The 16,526-nt window shown below is 47.3% G+C and overlaps 1 protein-coding gene across 4 annotated transcripts in view; it reads right to left on the reverse strand.

The window, feature by feature from the left end:
- LOC118086461 (transducin-like enhancer protein 2) overlaps positions 1-15,872 on the reverse strand; it is a 47,323-nt gene extending 31,451 nt beyond the window's left edge. For all 4 annotated transcript variants that reach the window (XM_035118086.2, XM_035118087.2, XM_035118085.2 and 1 more), the window contains exons 1-6: positions 15,497-15,872; positions 11,548-11,633; positions 9,089-9,152; positions 6,659-6,703; positions 2,284-2,346; positions 78-152 (exon numbers count right to left, since the gene is read on the reverse strand). In XM_035118086.2, the coding sequence (XP_034973977.2) occupies positions 78-152; positions 2,284-2,346; positions 6,659-6,703; positions 9,089-9,152; positions 11,548-11,633; positions 15,497-15,520 (357 nt within the window). In that variant the 5' untranslated portion in view covers positions 15,521-15,872. The remainder of the gene's footprint in view (positions 1-77; positions 153-2,283; positions 2,347-6,658; positions 6,704-9,088; positions 9,153-11,547; positions 11,634-15,496) is intronic.
- Positions 15,873-16,526: the final 654 nt, after the last annotated feature.

The raw sequence follows: 16,526 nt of genomic DNA on the forward strand, positions 1-16,526 counted from the left end.
GAACTCCTAGCAAAGACCTTGGACAAATGAATTGCAAACAGGAAATAGCCGGCCTTTGGTCTGACCTGGCCACTCACCCCAATGATGCTGTTCAGCTCACCCATTGTCACCTGCTTTGCCCGATCCATAGCTTGCAACACCTGCTGTTGGTGCTGGAAGGAGAGAGAAAAGACATCAGGAAATTTAGGGAAGTCTTCCTCCCTCTCTCGATAAGACGAGAGCTCATGGACAGCCATGGAAGCTGGAAGATTCGGGGCAGAGAAAAGAAAAGACTTCATTCATCAAGCACATAGTTCAACTAGGGAACCAGGGTGGATAAAAATCAATGAATTTTTTTAAAAAAAATAAAAATTGATTTTTTTATTTAAATCGGGTTTTTTTATTTAAATCGGACTTTTTAAATTTATTTATTTAAATTAGATTTTTAAAATAAAATGCTTTTGTAGGAAAAACCTTTCTAAAGATAGTTTTCTATTTAAGTTACATCATAGTCCAAAGGCTATTCACCAGGAAATAAGGATTTGTTTCAAGTTTTTCATGTGTGCTACAACTCAGTCGAAGTTTTTTTTAAATTGTTTAACCACATCAGTTAACAAACATGGATACATATGCTTATAATGTTACTGTTTTAGTTAAATAAATTGTTCATACTGTTTTTAAGGAAATGATCATTTTTCTCCTTCCAATAAAGCACAGCAGAAAAGTAGTCCAAATATAAACAGTTAACTTATTAAACCTCACAATAATATCATCATTATCTGTCTTATGTTTTTCTAACAGTATAACCAAATCAGTCATTTTTGATATAACTGCAAAAACTACTCAGAAAATTTATTATTCCAAAAATGAAAACTTCATCTGTTTGTAAGTATTAAGATTATACCAGCAAGAATGAGTCTTTCTGTAAAAAAGAGAGATTTAAATCAAGTCTTACTGACTAGTGATTTAAATCATATTTATATCTATTTGATTTAAATCAAATCCACCCTGCAGGGAACACACTACAAAAGGAGGTAGTGGGGGTATGGCTTTAAAATAAGATTAGAGAAATTCACGGAGGACAACAAGACTATCGGAGGCTGCTAGGCACGATGGCTATGCTCTTTGGCTAGATCCTATGAGATCAGAACAAAGTAGAACTATTAATTTTCCTTGGCTCACAGAAGCTGGCTCTAGCAATGCAGATTAAGAAAATCACATTGGCCTTTTGTGTTGCAGTGTTACGCTCCTGTCTCACAGGAATTGCTATGCTGGGGGACTGGTGGGGGAGAGAAATCAAACCAGACTTGCCAAAACCTAAACACAAGCCATACTGGGGGTTTGGGGGTGGGGGACACAGAAGAGTTTTGGGCCCCTTATTTGTAGGGACAGGGGGTGGGCGATGCCAGCTGAAATCTCAGAAATTTAGAGGGATGGTGCAAAATTGGAAGGGAAAAGGCTTCGTCGCATCTAAAACAGCTTCTTATTCCCCCCGCCATGGCTCCCCAAACAATAAATCCGCCAGTTTACGGCATTTTTTCATCATTTATAACGGAGGTCCGGCTTTATTTTTTATTTTTTTAAGCAGGAAATTCGGAGTGTGTGGAACTCAAAATTGCCCAGGCGCTGCTTCGCCGAGTTCCTCGAGTCATCGGAAGAGGAGCCAAACTTTGGTCTGTCCTGAGTGGCAAGAGAGCCTGGGGGACCCAGGCTGAGAGTTTGGGGTGAGCGGTGCCAGATTTACTAAACTAAACAAGCAATGGCTTTGGGCCCCACTCTCTTGGGGGGGCCCAAAAAAATTAAGAATAAAAAAACTTGATGTACATTTCCAAAATATAATATAAAAAACAAATAAAATAAAACCTACATATAGCAACAGTGCTTTGTGTTGTCTCGGCTCCTAGGATGTAAGTCATGGGCCCCGCCTGCTAGCCTGCTCCCTAAAATATCACTGGTTTGCTCCTTTCTATATAGAGGGTGCCTACATTCTGCATGGACTGGTTGCATGGCAACATGGGCAAATGGCTTTAGATACCTTTGAGGTCCATAAATGACCATATTATAGCATATATTCAACACAAAAAACAGCGACAATTTGTTGTTGACAAAGGACAGCTGGACATATAAAGGGCCCCATTACCTTCAGTAGCTTAGGGCCTCAACCAACTTAAATCCGGCCCTGGGGGCAAGACATGCCAGGGTAGTTCGAGGTTTTGTCATTGCAAACCTCTTTCCCCCCCCCCCCAAAAAAAATGCCCAGAATGCGTTGCATGTGAAACCCTAACACAAATAAATTTCTTTTACCTCTTGAGTCAGGAAGGGGATTATCTGGGCGCAAATAGCGCTGAGCCGTTTAACAATCTCCGCCTGGAAAAAGAAAGAGAGATTGGGGTGGGGTGTGGGTCTCAGTCACATCCGAGGCGAGGCAGAAGCAGGAAGGGGGGAGACCCCTCGATTTGTCAGCTCAAGCTTAAGTTGAGTGTGGTAGATCGGAGTTCGAATTCTGACTTGTCCAAAATTAGTAGACCATGTCAGCGGGGAAGCTTTCAAGCTCAGTGGGTTACATTACTGCAAGAGAAGCCTTGCCCATTATGGAAAAAAGTTTTTTTCCAGGGCGGGGGGAGGGGGAGAGGAAGGAAGGGGAAGCACGGATAATTAGGGAAGTAAATAATGTGGGTTTCTTCCGTTCTGTTCTGGGGTCCCCTTCCATCCCTTGGTTCTTGTTAACTAAGAGAACGTCTAAAGTTGAATTTGTAGCTTTCAGGTTAATTCACAACTTTTTTCCTCCCTCCCTCCGCATCATCAGTGTGTGCAAGGTTGATAAAGGTAAAGGTAAAGGGACCCCTGACCATTAGGTCCAGTCGTGACCGACTCTGGGGTTGCGCGCTCATCTCGCATTATTGGCCGAGGGAGCCGGCGTATAGCTTCCAGGTCATGTGGCCAGCATGACAAAGCCGCTTCTGGCAAACCAGAGCAGCACATGGAAACGCCGTTTACCTTCCCACTGTAGCGGTTCCTATTTATCTACTTGCATTTTGACGTGCTTTCGAACTGCTAGGTTGGCAGGAGCTGGGACCGAGCAACGGGAGCTCACCCCGTCACAGGGATTCGAACCGCCAATCTTCTGATCGGCAAGCCCTAGGCTCAGTGGTTTAACCACAGATCCACCTGGGTTAATAAATAAAGGTTGATAAATGGCTGCAAAAATAAATAGGAAATTAAAGGAGGGGCACATTTTTTGGGGGGGGGGACGCTGCCAAAGGAAACAACAGGAAAAGCATCTCTTTGATAAAACACTGCAGAAAAAGCACCTCTTTGATTAAACACTGCAAAAAAGCACCTCTTTGATTAAACACTGCAACTTACCGTAAAAACAATCTCCCTGATAAAACACTGCAAAAAAGCACCTCCTTGGTTAAACACTGCAATTTAAAAACAATCTCCTTGATTAAAAAAAACAGCAAAAAGCACCTCCCAGGTCACATGCGGGGGGAGGATGCTCCAGACCAGCGGAACAGGAAGTTACACTGACTGTATGTCCCCCCCCCCCCTGCTTGTGCCCATGCTAGGGAAATGAGGAATGTTGCATTTGACTGCATCAATAGATCAAATCCCACATCTACCATGCCTCTCCTGGTTTTGGGAGACAAGAGAGGAGGGGAGCCTGTCATAGCAGGAGAAGGAGACACCCGTGCCTCTTTCACAGGCCGGACTCCTCTCTGTCTCTTGGCTTCCTTTCCTCTCCTGTTTCAGCTCCTGCCTCTGAGTCTGGACTGCTCTCTGCTACAGACTCTCCCCGCTCACAAAACCCTGTTGCCTCTTCAGCTTCCGACACCTCCTCCTCCTCCCAGTCTTCTCCCTCTGACCACTCGTCATTGTCCCACCATCACTGGCTCTGAGCCTTCTTCCCCTGGTTCCTCCCACCTTCCAAGGGACAAAACTATTATTAACACGTATATTGGGAATAATAGGAGGGGAAATGCCAAAGGATTTGAAAAGATCCTTTGTGTATGCGTCGAAAGCCGCAATAATGCTCTTTAGCCCAGAAATGGGAGGAAGGAAAAGTCCCAAGTAAAGAAGAATGGACAACCAAGATGATGGACTATGCCAAAACAGCAAAAACGACCGTGAAGATCAGACACGAAGATGATAAGAAATTCAGCAAAGAGTGGGGGGAATTTATAGAGTGGGGGGAATTTATAGAGTTTCTTAAAGATCACTGTAGATATTTTAAAACGTGAGCAGGCTTGGTATAACACTTATAATGTAATAAGGCGAAAGTTAAAAATGGATATAAAATGAATTTTAAAAATGTAATTGGATGCAGCAGAAAGAAAAGATAAATATTAGAAACCACCGGGGGCGGGGGGCAGAGTCCGGGGATTTAAAAGGATGTCATATGGAGGAGGGAGAAAGGTTGTTTTCTGCTGCTCCAGAGAAGCGGACACGGAGCAATGGATTCAAACTTCAAGAAAGAAGATTCCACCTCAACATTAGGAAGAACTTCCTGACAGTAAGAGCTGTTCGGCAGTGGAATTTGCTACCAAGGAGTGTGGTGGAGTCTCCTCCTTTGGAGGTCTTTAAGCAGAGGCTTGACAGGCATATGTCAAGAATGCTTTGATGGTGTTTCCTGCTCGGCAGGGGGTTGGACTGGATGGCCCTTGTGGTCTCTTCCAACTCTATGATTCTATGATTCAAGTTATCTCAGATGTGCAAAAATTTTGAAATGATTTAAATGTATAGAACATTGTTAAAAAATGAAAAATAAAATATTAAAAAACAAACAAACTAGTAACACGTTGCCCCACCTCTCATTGTCTCTGGCCCCACCACCCGGAGGGATGCCAGCCGCCGCCACTGCAAAAAACAGCTTCCCTCCTAACATACCTCTCTCTAGATTTGCAAGGAGAAGAGGGGGGGGGAGAGATTGGCCAGGAAGCGACAAGCAAACAAGTGACTCTCGCTCCAAGGCTCCCTGTCTTCTCCCAAGCAAACGGGCATGGAAAGGAGGAGAGGCAGCTGGTTTGGCACGCACAGGAAGGCTGGCGGTCCCGCTTGCCACTTTCCCGGGCACCTTGCCAAGCTAGTTTTCCCAGACAGCCGCTCTCTCTCCCCCCCCCCCCCGTGATGCCCTGGATTGATAAACCCAGAGACAGGAAGCAAATTACAAGTGGGGCGGGGAGATCTGGGGAAACCAGAGAGAGAGACTCCTGGCCTCTTCGGAGGGATCAACACACAGAACACAGAGGCCTGGCGGATTTCGGTGCCTTAATATTTTTCTCTGCCCGCCTCTTCCCTCGCTGGAAAGAAACCAACAATAACATTAGCTATCTCTGCATGCTAAAAGCGGTTAGGTCAGGCAGCCTGCTCCTGGCCTCTCCCAAGACATTGCTTTGTATCGGCCGTAAACAATGGTTTGCCCCCGTAACGGTCTCCGAGTGGTTAAACACCATCTTGCTTTCCTCCACGGCTGCAAGAAGTGTTTGGGAAGATACAAACCCCTTTTCCAAACGGTGCAGAACTCCTTCTTGGAACCCCGCAACTCTTTATACAGTGGTACCTTGGTTCTCAAACTTAATCCGTTCCAGAAGTCCGTTCCAAAACCAAAGCGTTCCAAAACCAAGGCACGCTTTCCCATAGGAAGCAATGCAAAACAGATTAATCCATTCCAGACTTTTAATAACAGTCCCCAAAACAGCAATTTAACATGAATTTTGCTATCGAACGAGACCATTGATCCATAAAATGAAAGCGATAAGCTATGTACTGCAGTCACACAGTCAATCAGTAGCTGAGCTGGGTTCCACACAGTCACACACACACACACAAACAGAGCCACAAAAACGCAAAATAAATAGCAAAAACAGACAGACCTCAGCGTAACACTTCAAACAGAAGTGTGGCACTCATAACAGAAGTGTGATTCTATGGCGGTCTTTAAGCACAGGCTTGACAGCCATATGTCAAGAATGCATTGATGTTGTATCCTGCTTGGCAGGGGGTTGGACTGGATGGCCCTTGTGGTCTCTTCCAACTCTATGATTCTATGCAATCGGAAGCGTAACACTCAAAACGGAGCACGTTCAGCTTCCAAAAAAAGTTCGCAAACCGGAACACTTACTTCCGGGTTTGCAGTGTTTGGGTTCCAAGTTGTTTGAGAACCAAGGCGTTCCACTGTACCACAAATGTTCTGGATCAGGCCTCCCCACAACCGTCAATTCTGAGCATGCGGGCGGACAATACGAAAGCATCTTACTCTCGGGAAGATTTGACACGTGTTTGCCGCAGCCATCTCCAGAATAAGCAAGGCCATGCTATAGGCAAGAGTGCTCCTGAGCATGCAAATCCCTCGCTTGCAGGGTCGCCGCCACCCAGACAGTGGAAGGAAAGGCAATGGGACACCCCCAGCAGGAAATCTGTTACGCCATCATGTCGCTTTCCGTAAGATGCATATCAAATATCAATGATGACAGCCCCATTTTGAGGTCTTTGAAACCCAGCGCCTCCCTTGTTTCCTCTCAAGCCCTCAGTCCTTGCCACTAGTCAGCTTGAAACATCCGTCTCTGTCTGTGACACCATTTTTTATTTACATATACATATACATAGAGAGAGAAGGTCTCTGCCCCTAGGAGTCTACAGTTCCCATCTCCTCCGCCAGAGGAACCCGAAAGTCGCATACCTGCTTATGCATCTCGATGTTCAATCCGTAAGACATCTCGTAATACTGCAACAGATCAAGAACAAATACTGGTAAGGAAAGGAAAGGAAAGGAAAGGAAAGGAAAGGAAAGGAAAGGAAAGGGAGGAAGGAAGGAAGGAAGGAAGGAAGGAAGGAAGGAAGGAAGGAAGGAAGGAAGGAAGGAAGGAAGGAAGGAAGGAAGGAAAAGAAATATGAGAAAGAAGGGAGGGAGGGAGGGAGGGAGGGAGGGAGGAGGAGGAGGAGGAGGAGGAGGAGGAGGAGGAGGAGGAGGAGGAGAGGAGTTTGGATTTGATATCCCGCTTTATCACTACCCGGGGGGGGGAGGGGGGGAGGGAGGGGAGGGAGGAAGGAAGGAAAAGTAAGATGAGAAAGGAGGGAGGGAGGGAGGGAGGGAGGGAGGGAGGGAGGGAGGGAGGGAGGAGGAGGAGGAGGAAGAGGAGGAGGAGGAGGAGGAGAAGAAGAAGAAGAAGAAGAAGAAGAAGAAGAAGAAGAAGAAGAAGAAGAAGAAGAAGAAGAAGAAGAAGAAGAAGAAGAAGAAGAAGAAGAAGAAGAAGAAGAAGAAGAAGAAGAAGAGGAGGAGGAGGAGGAGGAGGAGGAGGAGGAGGAGGAGGGGGAGGAGGAGGGGGAGGAGGAGGGGGAGGAGGAGGAGGAGGAGGAGGAGGAGGAGGAGGAGGAGGAGGAGGAGGAGGAGGAGGAGGAGGAGGAGGAGGAGGAGTTTGGATTTGATATCCCGCTTTATCACTACCCGAGGGGGGGAGGGGGGAGGGGGGAGGAAGGAAGGAAGGAAGGAAGGAAGGAAGGAAGGAAGGAAGGAAGGAAGGAAGGAAGGAAGGAAGGAAGGAAGGAAGGGGCATAGAGAATTCATTCTAGCTTCCAATGTCCGGAAATGAGAGCGGATCTTTGCTCAGCCAAAAGTGGGAGGGAGGTGCCATCACATTTGAGGGAACCCAAAGATGTGGCAAGGAATTCTTTAGGGGGGGGAAACCCTCAGCCAGGAGCTGGGACCTAATTTTGCCCCAGTCCCTGCGATTTGGATGTGATGCTGCAGATACCGACAGGAGGACTTTGAAGGCACCCCTGTTTACCCATGAATTTTAATGGCCGACGGATCTTTGCACCTGCCAATGTCGAGACCATCGGAGGGTGCACTGTTTTGAATCCTAATTGCCCAGACTGCTTTTTTCATTGCAGTTAAAACGTTCTCGTCCACATCAGGAATTTTTTGCCTTTATATGAAAATGGGGTTTTCTGCTTGCAGCCGCCATAGCTGCCAAGTTATCCCATTTTTTAAGGGATTTTCCCTTATGCTGAATAGGCTTCCTCGCGAGAAAAGGGAAAACTTGGCAGCTATGTTGCAGCCGTGGGTTCTTTGGGGATGGCAAGCAGTATAGCAAAGCAACGAATAAATAAATGTAGTCTGAGCTTGCTTCCTATCTTCCTATCTTCTCCATAAAGTCTAGAAACTTGGATTAAAAAAAACAAAAAACAAAGACAGGCCATTTTTTTAAGTACCACATACCTGCAGATTCAAGGCTTATATGCCTCTCTAAAGGTAAACTTAAAGGGACCCCTGACCACTAGGTCCAGTTGTGACCAACTCTGGGGTTGCACGCTCATCTCGCTTTACTGGCCGAGGGAGACGGCATACAGCTTCCAGGTCATGTGGCCAGCATGACAAAGCCCTTTCTGGCGAAACCAGAGCAGCGCACGGAAACACCATTTACCTTCCCGCCGGAGCGGTACCTATTTATCTACTTGCACTTTGACGTGCTTTCGAACTGCTAGGTTGGCAGGAGCAGGGACAGAACAACAGGAGCTCACTCCGTCGTGGGGATTTGAACCGCTGACCTTCTGATCGGCAAGCCCTAGGCTCTGTGGTTTAACCCACAGCGCCACCCGCGTTGTCTAGTCTATTGTCATACAATCATATGAGCTAACCAACCCAGGTTTGCATTTGGAGAACGACAAGCCCAGGAAGAGGGGGCGGTGCTGACTAGGACCTGGTTCAAATCCCCACTCAGCCATGAAATTCGCTGGGTGACCTTGGGCTCCAGTTGCTCCCTCTCAGCCTCTCTAGAATGGCAGTGTCGGAAGTGATCCATAAAGCCCAACCCCCTTGCAATGCATGAATCTTTTGCCCAATGTGGGGCTCGAACCCAAGTCCCAGAGGTTAAGAGCCTCATGCTCTGCTGACTGAGGTCCCTCGCAGGGTTGTTGCAGGGATTTTTTCTCTCTGCTGGGAGAAGAATCGCCCTGACGCATCTGCAGCAGCACAACCGGATGCCTTCATCAGCCCCAGCTGCAGCAAAACATGTCTCCCCCATATCGGTCTCTGCAGCCACAGCAGGCGCTGCGATTTTCCAAAACAGATGGATGCCAACAGCATAACAAACAAACAAACAGCGCTTACCATCACATAATGCCTCTGCATTTCTGTCTTTTCGCTAGCCAGCTTCTCACATTCCAACTTCAAGCTGCAGAAAAAGAGACAGTTATTTGCAATTCTGCGTCCAGGGCAGCTGTCTACCAGCTCCATCTGAGACCCTACCTGCCTGCAGACTGTCTCACCAGAGTGGTGCATGCTCTGGTTATCACCTGCTTGGACTACTGCCATGCGATCTACACGGGGCAGCCTTTGAAGGTGACCCGGAAACTGCAACTAATCCAGAATACAGCAGCTAGACTGGGGACTGGGAGCAGCTGCCAAGACCATATAACACCAGTCCTGAAAGACCTCCATTGGCTCCCAGTACGTTTCTGAGCACGATTCAAAGTGTTGGTGCTGACTTTGAAAGCCCTAAACAGCCTTGGCCCAGTATACCTGAAGGAGCGTCTCCACCCCCATTGTCCAGCCTGAGGTCCACTTCCGGGGGTCTTCTGCTGGTTCCCTCACTGCAAGAAGCGAGGTTACAGGAAACCAGACAGAGGGCCTTCTCGGTGGTGGCATCTGCCCTGTGGAACACCCTTCCATCAGATGTCAAGGAAATAAACAACTACCTGACTTTTAGAAGACATCTGAAGGCAGCCCTGTTTAGGGAAGCTTTTAATGTCTGACGTTTTATCGTATTTTAAATATTTTGTTGGGAGTCTGCCCAGAGTGGCTGGAGAAACCCAGCCATATGGGTGGGGTATTATTATTATTATTATTATTATTATTATTATTATTATTAACCTTCTCACTCTTTTTTGGGGGGGAGGCCCTCACTCCCTGGCCCCCACGTTGCCCCCAAAGCAACCACACACAAAATGCCCATAGGCTTCCCAAAGCTGGGTATGAGACGCAAGTTTTTGACATTTCCCCCGTTGAGATGGGAAATTGAGACAGGGTGGAGGGACGGTGAGAAGAGGAGGAAAATATAGGGGATGCGGGGGGGGGGGAGGAATGAAAGGAACACACGAGGAGACAGGAAAATGCCTCTTGCATTTTCCATTGAGCGGTCCCCCTAATCCCCAAGATGGGCAGGGGGCTTGCGGAACAACGAAAAATAACTTTTAAAAATGAGAGCAGGAGATTATATATGCATAATCTCAATGGTAACAGGGCTTTCTCTATAGTCATGGGATTCTGAGTGCCTTTTGAAAAGGGAAAAACAAAACACTTATGTCTCCGTATCCCAGAAAGGGTTGTGGCTGGCCGGAACTCTGAAGACACGCTCTCTAGGAGACAAGGATGCGCTGCAACGTTTTACTGCAGACTGCACCTGCTTCACCTCCGCAGCCTAGTGGTTAGAGCAGTGGTTCCCAATTTTATTTGAGGCCACCGCCCACCCTGGTTTCCATAAACTCAAGCCCAATTCCCTAGTATACCCCAGTGCCCTGTTATTTGGAACAGCAGTTTGCACAACCCACAAAGGCAGATAATAACACAATGAAATTCAAAGCCCCAGCAATTAATTGCACATTTATTCAAAGTTCAATTAAAACGATTTGGTTTAATTAATTGGGCAAAATGGATGGACTCGAGTCAGGGATACCAGCTTTACAAAGTCGGGTGGTTATTTACACCTCCCCTCCTTCTAAGCGCCCCCATGTAATCTGCCCCCAGGGGGGTGCTAGCACCCACTGGGTTAGAGCATTGGACTGGGACCCGGGTTCAAATCCTCCCACTCAGCCACAAATCTCACTGGGCTAGAAGCTGTCTCTCAGTTTAACCCGCTGGGTTGTGGCCTGATCCAAGCTGATGATGACAAGTTCTAATCTACTTCCCAGGGTGGTTGGGAGTTAAAACCAGGTGGAACAACAACATCTCCTTGGAGGAAAACTGGGACATAAGGTTAGAATACAAAAGGAGATTCAGAATGCTGCCTTCCTGACTCAGAGTGGGACGTTCAAGGCAGCTGGAAAACCTGAAAAAAATTGAAGCCATTTTTTAAAAAGTCCAATATTGATCGGCAGTATGATGACGATGATGATTAATTGGACTTGTGAGCTGTTTTTTTAAAATGAAATAGAACCTCAAAGCAACAAAATGCAAAAAATAAATATATTCAAAACTAGAATGATAAAAGGCTAGAAGCCTTTGGATCCATAAAAGGGCGGTCTAACGCAGCCCACCTACAAACGGAGACCAATAAATAATAAAGCAAAGCATGTAGAATCATCGGATTGTAGAGGTGGAAGGGGGATCCCCTGAGGGTCATCTAGTCCAACCCCCTGCAATGCAGGAATCTCAGCCAAAGCATCCCTGACAGATGGCCATCCAACATCTGCTTAAAAACCTCCAAGGAAGGAGGGGGTGGATCTTCCGAAATCGCCCTGCGGAAACGCAGGGTTGCATTCAGAGGTAGACTGCTCCTGAACTCTGAAGCTCCACTTTAGCCGGCACAGCTTGCGGCCCCCCCTCTTTTTCCTTTCCTTTCCTGAAAATACCTGTGATACTGAGCCTGGAGGAACTGGAACTCTTCCTTGATCCGGTCGCAGATTTCCAAAACCGAGAACTTGAAAGGCTGTCCAGACTTTGCAGGAGGGGGGGAACAAAGAACAGGAACCAGGCAGCATAGGGAGAAAAGAACGATCAAATAATGCTTATTAGAAACTGTCCCCTCCTCCTTGCACATAGACAAGATATGACCTCTGGAATCATAGAATCATGGACCACCAAGGACCGTCTATTCTTGGCCTGCCATGCATCTGGGTTTATCCTAGACACGTCCGGGATTTGGGCAGCAAAATGACCTCCGGGTACCATTTTTGCTGAATCTGCAAAATCCCTGGATTTTCTATGTCTTGATTTTCACTTTGGGGAATACAGAGGTACCTCGGTTCTCAAACGCCTTGGTACTCAAACAACTTGGAACCCAAACACTGCAAACCCGGGAGCAAGTGGTCCAGTTTGCAAACTTTTTCCATAAGTCGGAGTGTTACGCTTCCGATTTGAGTGTTACGCTGAGGTCTGTCTGGTATTGCTATTTATTTTGCGTTTTTGTTTCCGAGCACAATTCAAAGTGTTGGTGCTGACCTTTAAAGCCCTATATGGCCTTGGTCCAGTATACCTGAAGGAACGTCCCCACCCCATCATTCTGCCTGGATACTGAGGTCCAGTGCTGAGGGCCTTCTGGAGGTTCTCTCGTTGCGAGAAGCCAAGTTGCAGGGAACCAGGCAGAGGGCCTTCTCGGTGGTGGCGCCCTCCATCAGATGTCAAAGAGAAAAACAGCTACCAGATTTTTAGAAGACATCTGAAGACAGCCCTGTTTAGCGAGACTTTTAGTGTTTAATCAAATACTTTATTTTTCTGTTGGAAGCCACCCAGAGTGGCTGGGGAAACCCAGTCAGATGGGCGGGGTATAAATAATAAGTTATTATTATTATTATTATTATTATTATTATTATTATTATTATTCATAGCTCTTTTTTGTTTTGTTTTCGTGACTGTGTGGAACCCAGTTCAGCTACTGATGGATTGATTGTGTGACTGCAGTCCATCGTTTATTGCTTTCATTTTATGGACCGATAGTCTCGTTCGATAGCAAAATTCATGTTACATTGCTGTTTTAGGGGTTGTTTTTAAAAGTCTGGAGCAGATTCATCCGTTTCGCATTACTTTCTATGGGAAAGCGCGCCTTGGTTTTGGAACACTTTGGTTTTGGAACGGACTTCCAGAATGGATTAAGTTTGAGAACCAAGGTACCACTGTATGGCAAACCCTAATCTAAGTCCAACCCCCCCTGCAATGCAGGAATCTCAGCTAAAGCATCCCTGACTGACAGGCAGCCATCCAACCTCTGCTTAGAAACCCCCAACCATTTAGCAAAACAACATTAAATCTTTGGTTACGTAAAACATACTCAAAACCCACACGAGACATAACCGGCTGTACCCTTGCATAAATAAAGTATATTATTCACTGTACAATATTATGAATTTCAACAGAAATGAGTCATAAAATACAACGGCAAAAGCAGAAGACTCAGTCGATCAGTTCATGGATCAGTTCCAAACATGTGCTAGTGTCAATTCCACAGTTCATTAGGTCCACGCAATCCACACAAAGAGTTGTTATAGTTCCACAGAATCCTTTCACAAAGTCTAAGACGAGGATTTCCGGAATATTAACCTTGTTTCGCCCTCCTGGGCTTCATCAGTAGTACAAATGCATATGTGATGTAACAAGATAGTGGATCTATGACATAGGAGTAGCTGCGATATTTGAAGTAGCGCTTCAGATATTTGAAGATGCCTATCCTATCTCCTCTCAGTAGGGACGTGGGTGGCGCTGTGGGTTAAACCACTGAGCCTAGGGCTTGCCGATCAGAAGGTTGGCGGTTCGAATCCCCGCGACGGGGCGAGCTCCCGTTGCTCGGTCCCTGCTCCTGCCAACCTAGCCGTTCGAAAGCACGTCAAAGTGCAAGTAGATAAATAGGTACCGCTCCGGCGGGAAGGTAAACGGCGTTTCCGTGCGCTGCTCTGGTTTGCCAGAAGCGGCTTTGTCATGCTGGCCACATGACCTGGAAGCTGTCTGCGAACAAACGCCGGCTCCCTCGGCCTAGAGAGCGAGATGAGCACCACAATCTCAGGGTAGTCCGCAACTGGACCTAATGGTCAGGGGTACCTTTACCTTTACCTATCCTATCTCCTCTCAGTCCCCAGGCTAAACGTACCCCCAGCTCCTTCAACTGTTCCTCATCCGGCTTGGTTTCCAGACCATCTTGGTCTCCCTCTCTCTCTCTCTCCTTGGCACATTAGTTTGTTGGGGACCCACAACTCCACACCCTGGTTCCTTCCTCACATTTGAGGAAGAAGCCTCGGAGACCCTTCTGAAATATCAGCAGGGTTGTAAAAGTGGGAAGAGGGCCCTTGTGAGTCATCTAGTCAAACCCCAACCCTGGGTCAAGGGAGGAAACGCTAAAAACTCGCAGTTCCCTGACAGCTTGTAGCCTCCTACAACTCCCCCAGCGAGTGAGGGCCCCAACCTCACCTCTCTAGGGCATGGACCCTATTGCCAAATAACTTTTCCCTAACACTCAACCGAAATCTACCTTCCTGCAACTTGTTAGCGGGCTTTGGGGGGGGGGCTGCAGAAACCCCTTTCGGTAATTAAAGCCAGGCCAGCTTCACTTCCCTCCCCTCAAGCCATTCCCAGGGAGACACCTGCGGAGAAGAACGGCCCCTGGCCCCTGAGCAGGGTCCCCTGAGCATGGTAAGAGTGCCACCCCCTTGGCGGCTGGAAAACCAAGTCCAAAAAAGTTACGATGCCCCAAAAAGTTATATTGGGCAGGAAGACTCCACAATGTATGTGTGAGAGAGAGATTCCTAAACATCTCTCTTTAGGACAAGGAGGAAGTGGTTGTGCAGTGGTTAGAGCGTCAGGCTAGGACTTGAGAGATACGGGGTTCCACTTCGCACAATTTATTTATTTATTTTTTATTATTTTTATTAAGATCTCGGAGCAGTTCGCAACATAAAAATACAAGATTTTAAAAAAGCAAAATGCATAATAAGAACAAAACCCAAGAAGTTCATTTCGGGTCACTTTATTTCTGCGCCCATGAGTTGTTCTGACCGGTGCCACAGTACAAACTCGGCCTTAGTAGCTGCCCTCGGGAGCGTCTGCCTGTCGCTTCTCTTGGCGAGTCCCTGTTCCTGCCGACCAGCCTGGGCAGGGAGAAGCTAATTCAGCCATGGCCATTCCCCAGGCGCCCCCAGATCAAGGGATCCCCGCTGAGGCAAATGAGGCAGCAGGACTATGCCTGCCAGGAGGTGAGGTTCCCTGTTGCACCCCCTGAGAGAGTTGCCGCTCCTTGCAGCTAGCGGCTCGCATCATTAAGTTTGTCATCATGAGCGGGGACAGCTCCTCAGACCCTGTCCCCCAAACAACGCTAAGTCTCCCCCCTCTTTTTTTGTATTTTAAACTGCAACTTGAAGCACCCCTCAGGATCCTTTTGGGGAGGACTCCATTGGAGCAAGGTGGAAAATATATACCGTGCAAAAAACAACAACTCCTAACCACAATATTATTAATCCGTAATTATATCAGAGAAGCGACAGAATTTCAAGGGCTAACTCCTCTTCTCACAGCAAGGCTACATTTCCGCACAGGTCTCCTGAGCGAGGATCCCCCTTCAACACAGCCTTACTTCTGAGTAAAGATGCCTAGGGTTGCACGGGGGAATGGTTTACCTGTTTTTTAACCTGCAAAGGTTAAAAATCCTGTCACAATTGAAACCCCCTCCTCCTCCTCCTCCTCCTCCCCCCTTAAAAAAAACCCCCACGAAAACCCAGATTCTTTCACCAAAACCCAGATTTCTCACGACATTTTGGCATGTGCCTTTCCACCCCCACAACACACACGCCCCCAAAAAATCCAAATATTGATACTTACACCATGTCGTCCTTGTGGATACATCCTGGGGGATAACCCCCCCCCCGTCCAAAAAACAAAACCCCACCCAAGGAGAAACTCCTTTTTCTTCTTTCAGATTATCCGGAAAAAATAACTCGAAAAGCAAAAGGAGGGGAGAGAGAGAGAGAGAAGACTCCCCCCCCTCCCCGTTTCGAAGCTCCCCAGATCTAAGTAGAGGGTTGTTGTTGTTGTTGTTGTTTTTCTTTTAATCAATTAAAAAGAATTGTATCCCTTAAAAGAAAATCGTGCCAAAAACAATATTTCCTTTGCGAAGGCTGGAAGTAGCAGAGGAGGAAATTCTCCCCATTGGAATGTGGGGGTCAGAAGACTCAGTGGGGTGGGAGCAAAGGGAGATTTTGTGCAATTGCTGGAAAGAAAAGGGAGGAGATGTTTTAGGGGGGTTTTGTGGGGGGGGGGCTGGCCGGGGTGGGGAGTGTGGAGGGAGGGAGGGAGCTGGAGAGGGAGAAGAGAACGCAAACAGAAGGTCAGGCGAAAATCTGGCCGGATTTCAACAGCAGTCCCTGTCTGCAATAGGAGCTGCCTATTGGGAGCCCAGGGGAAGATCTATCAAACGGGAAGCTTAAGGTGGATCTTCCAACCCGAAGAAGGACAAACCGCTGTGGCTTATCACTCTTTCTGGAAGGGAGGCAGTAGCGGCTAATGGTTAGAGCTGGGGACCGCAGGAGGGGAGGGTGGTGCGTGGATCCTGTTTGCTGGCTTCCCAGATGTGGCAACCTCACGGGTCGCCGGCAAGATGTAGAAGGGGCTCTTGTGTATTTTTGCACAATTCCCGAGTCGCTCCGGACTCCAGGAGACCCGTGTTTCCTTTCAGGAATGAGTCGCGACTGGGTGTCGTAAGGTAGGGTCGCCGTGTTTCAAAAAGGGGAAATCTAGATGCAAAAGTCGTTGAGCTTTCTTTGCAAAATCTATTTTAAAAAGTCCGGGAAATTCACAGACGTACGACAGCCCTACGTAAGTATCTGTGGTTTATCTAAAAATTCCTTCAGTA

Source organism: Zootoca vivipara, chromosome 6, assembly GCF_963506605.1.
Source record: "Zootoca vivipara chromosome 6, rZooViv1.1, whole genome shotgun sequence".
NCBI classification, from domain to species: Eukaryota; Metazoa; Chordata; class Lepidosauria; order Squamata; family Lacertidae; genus Zootoca; species Zootoca vivipara.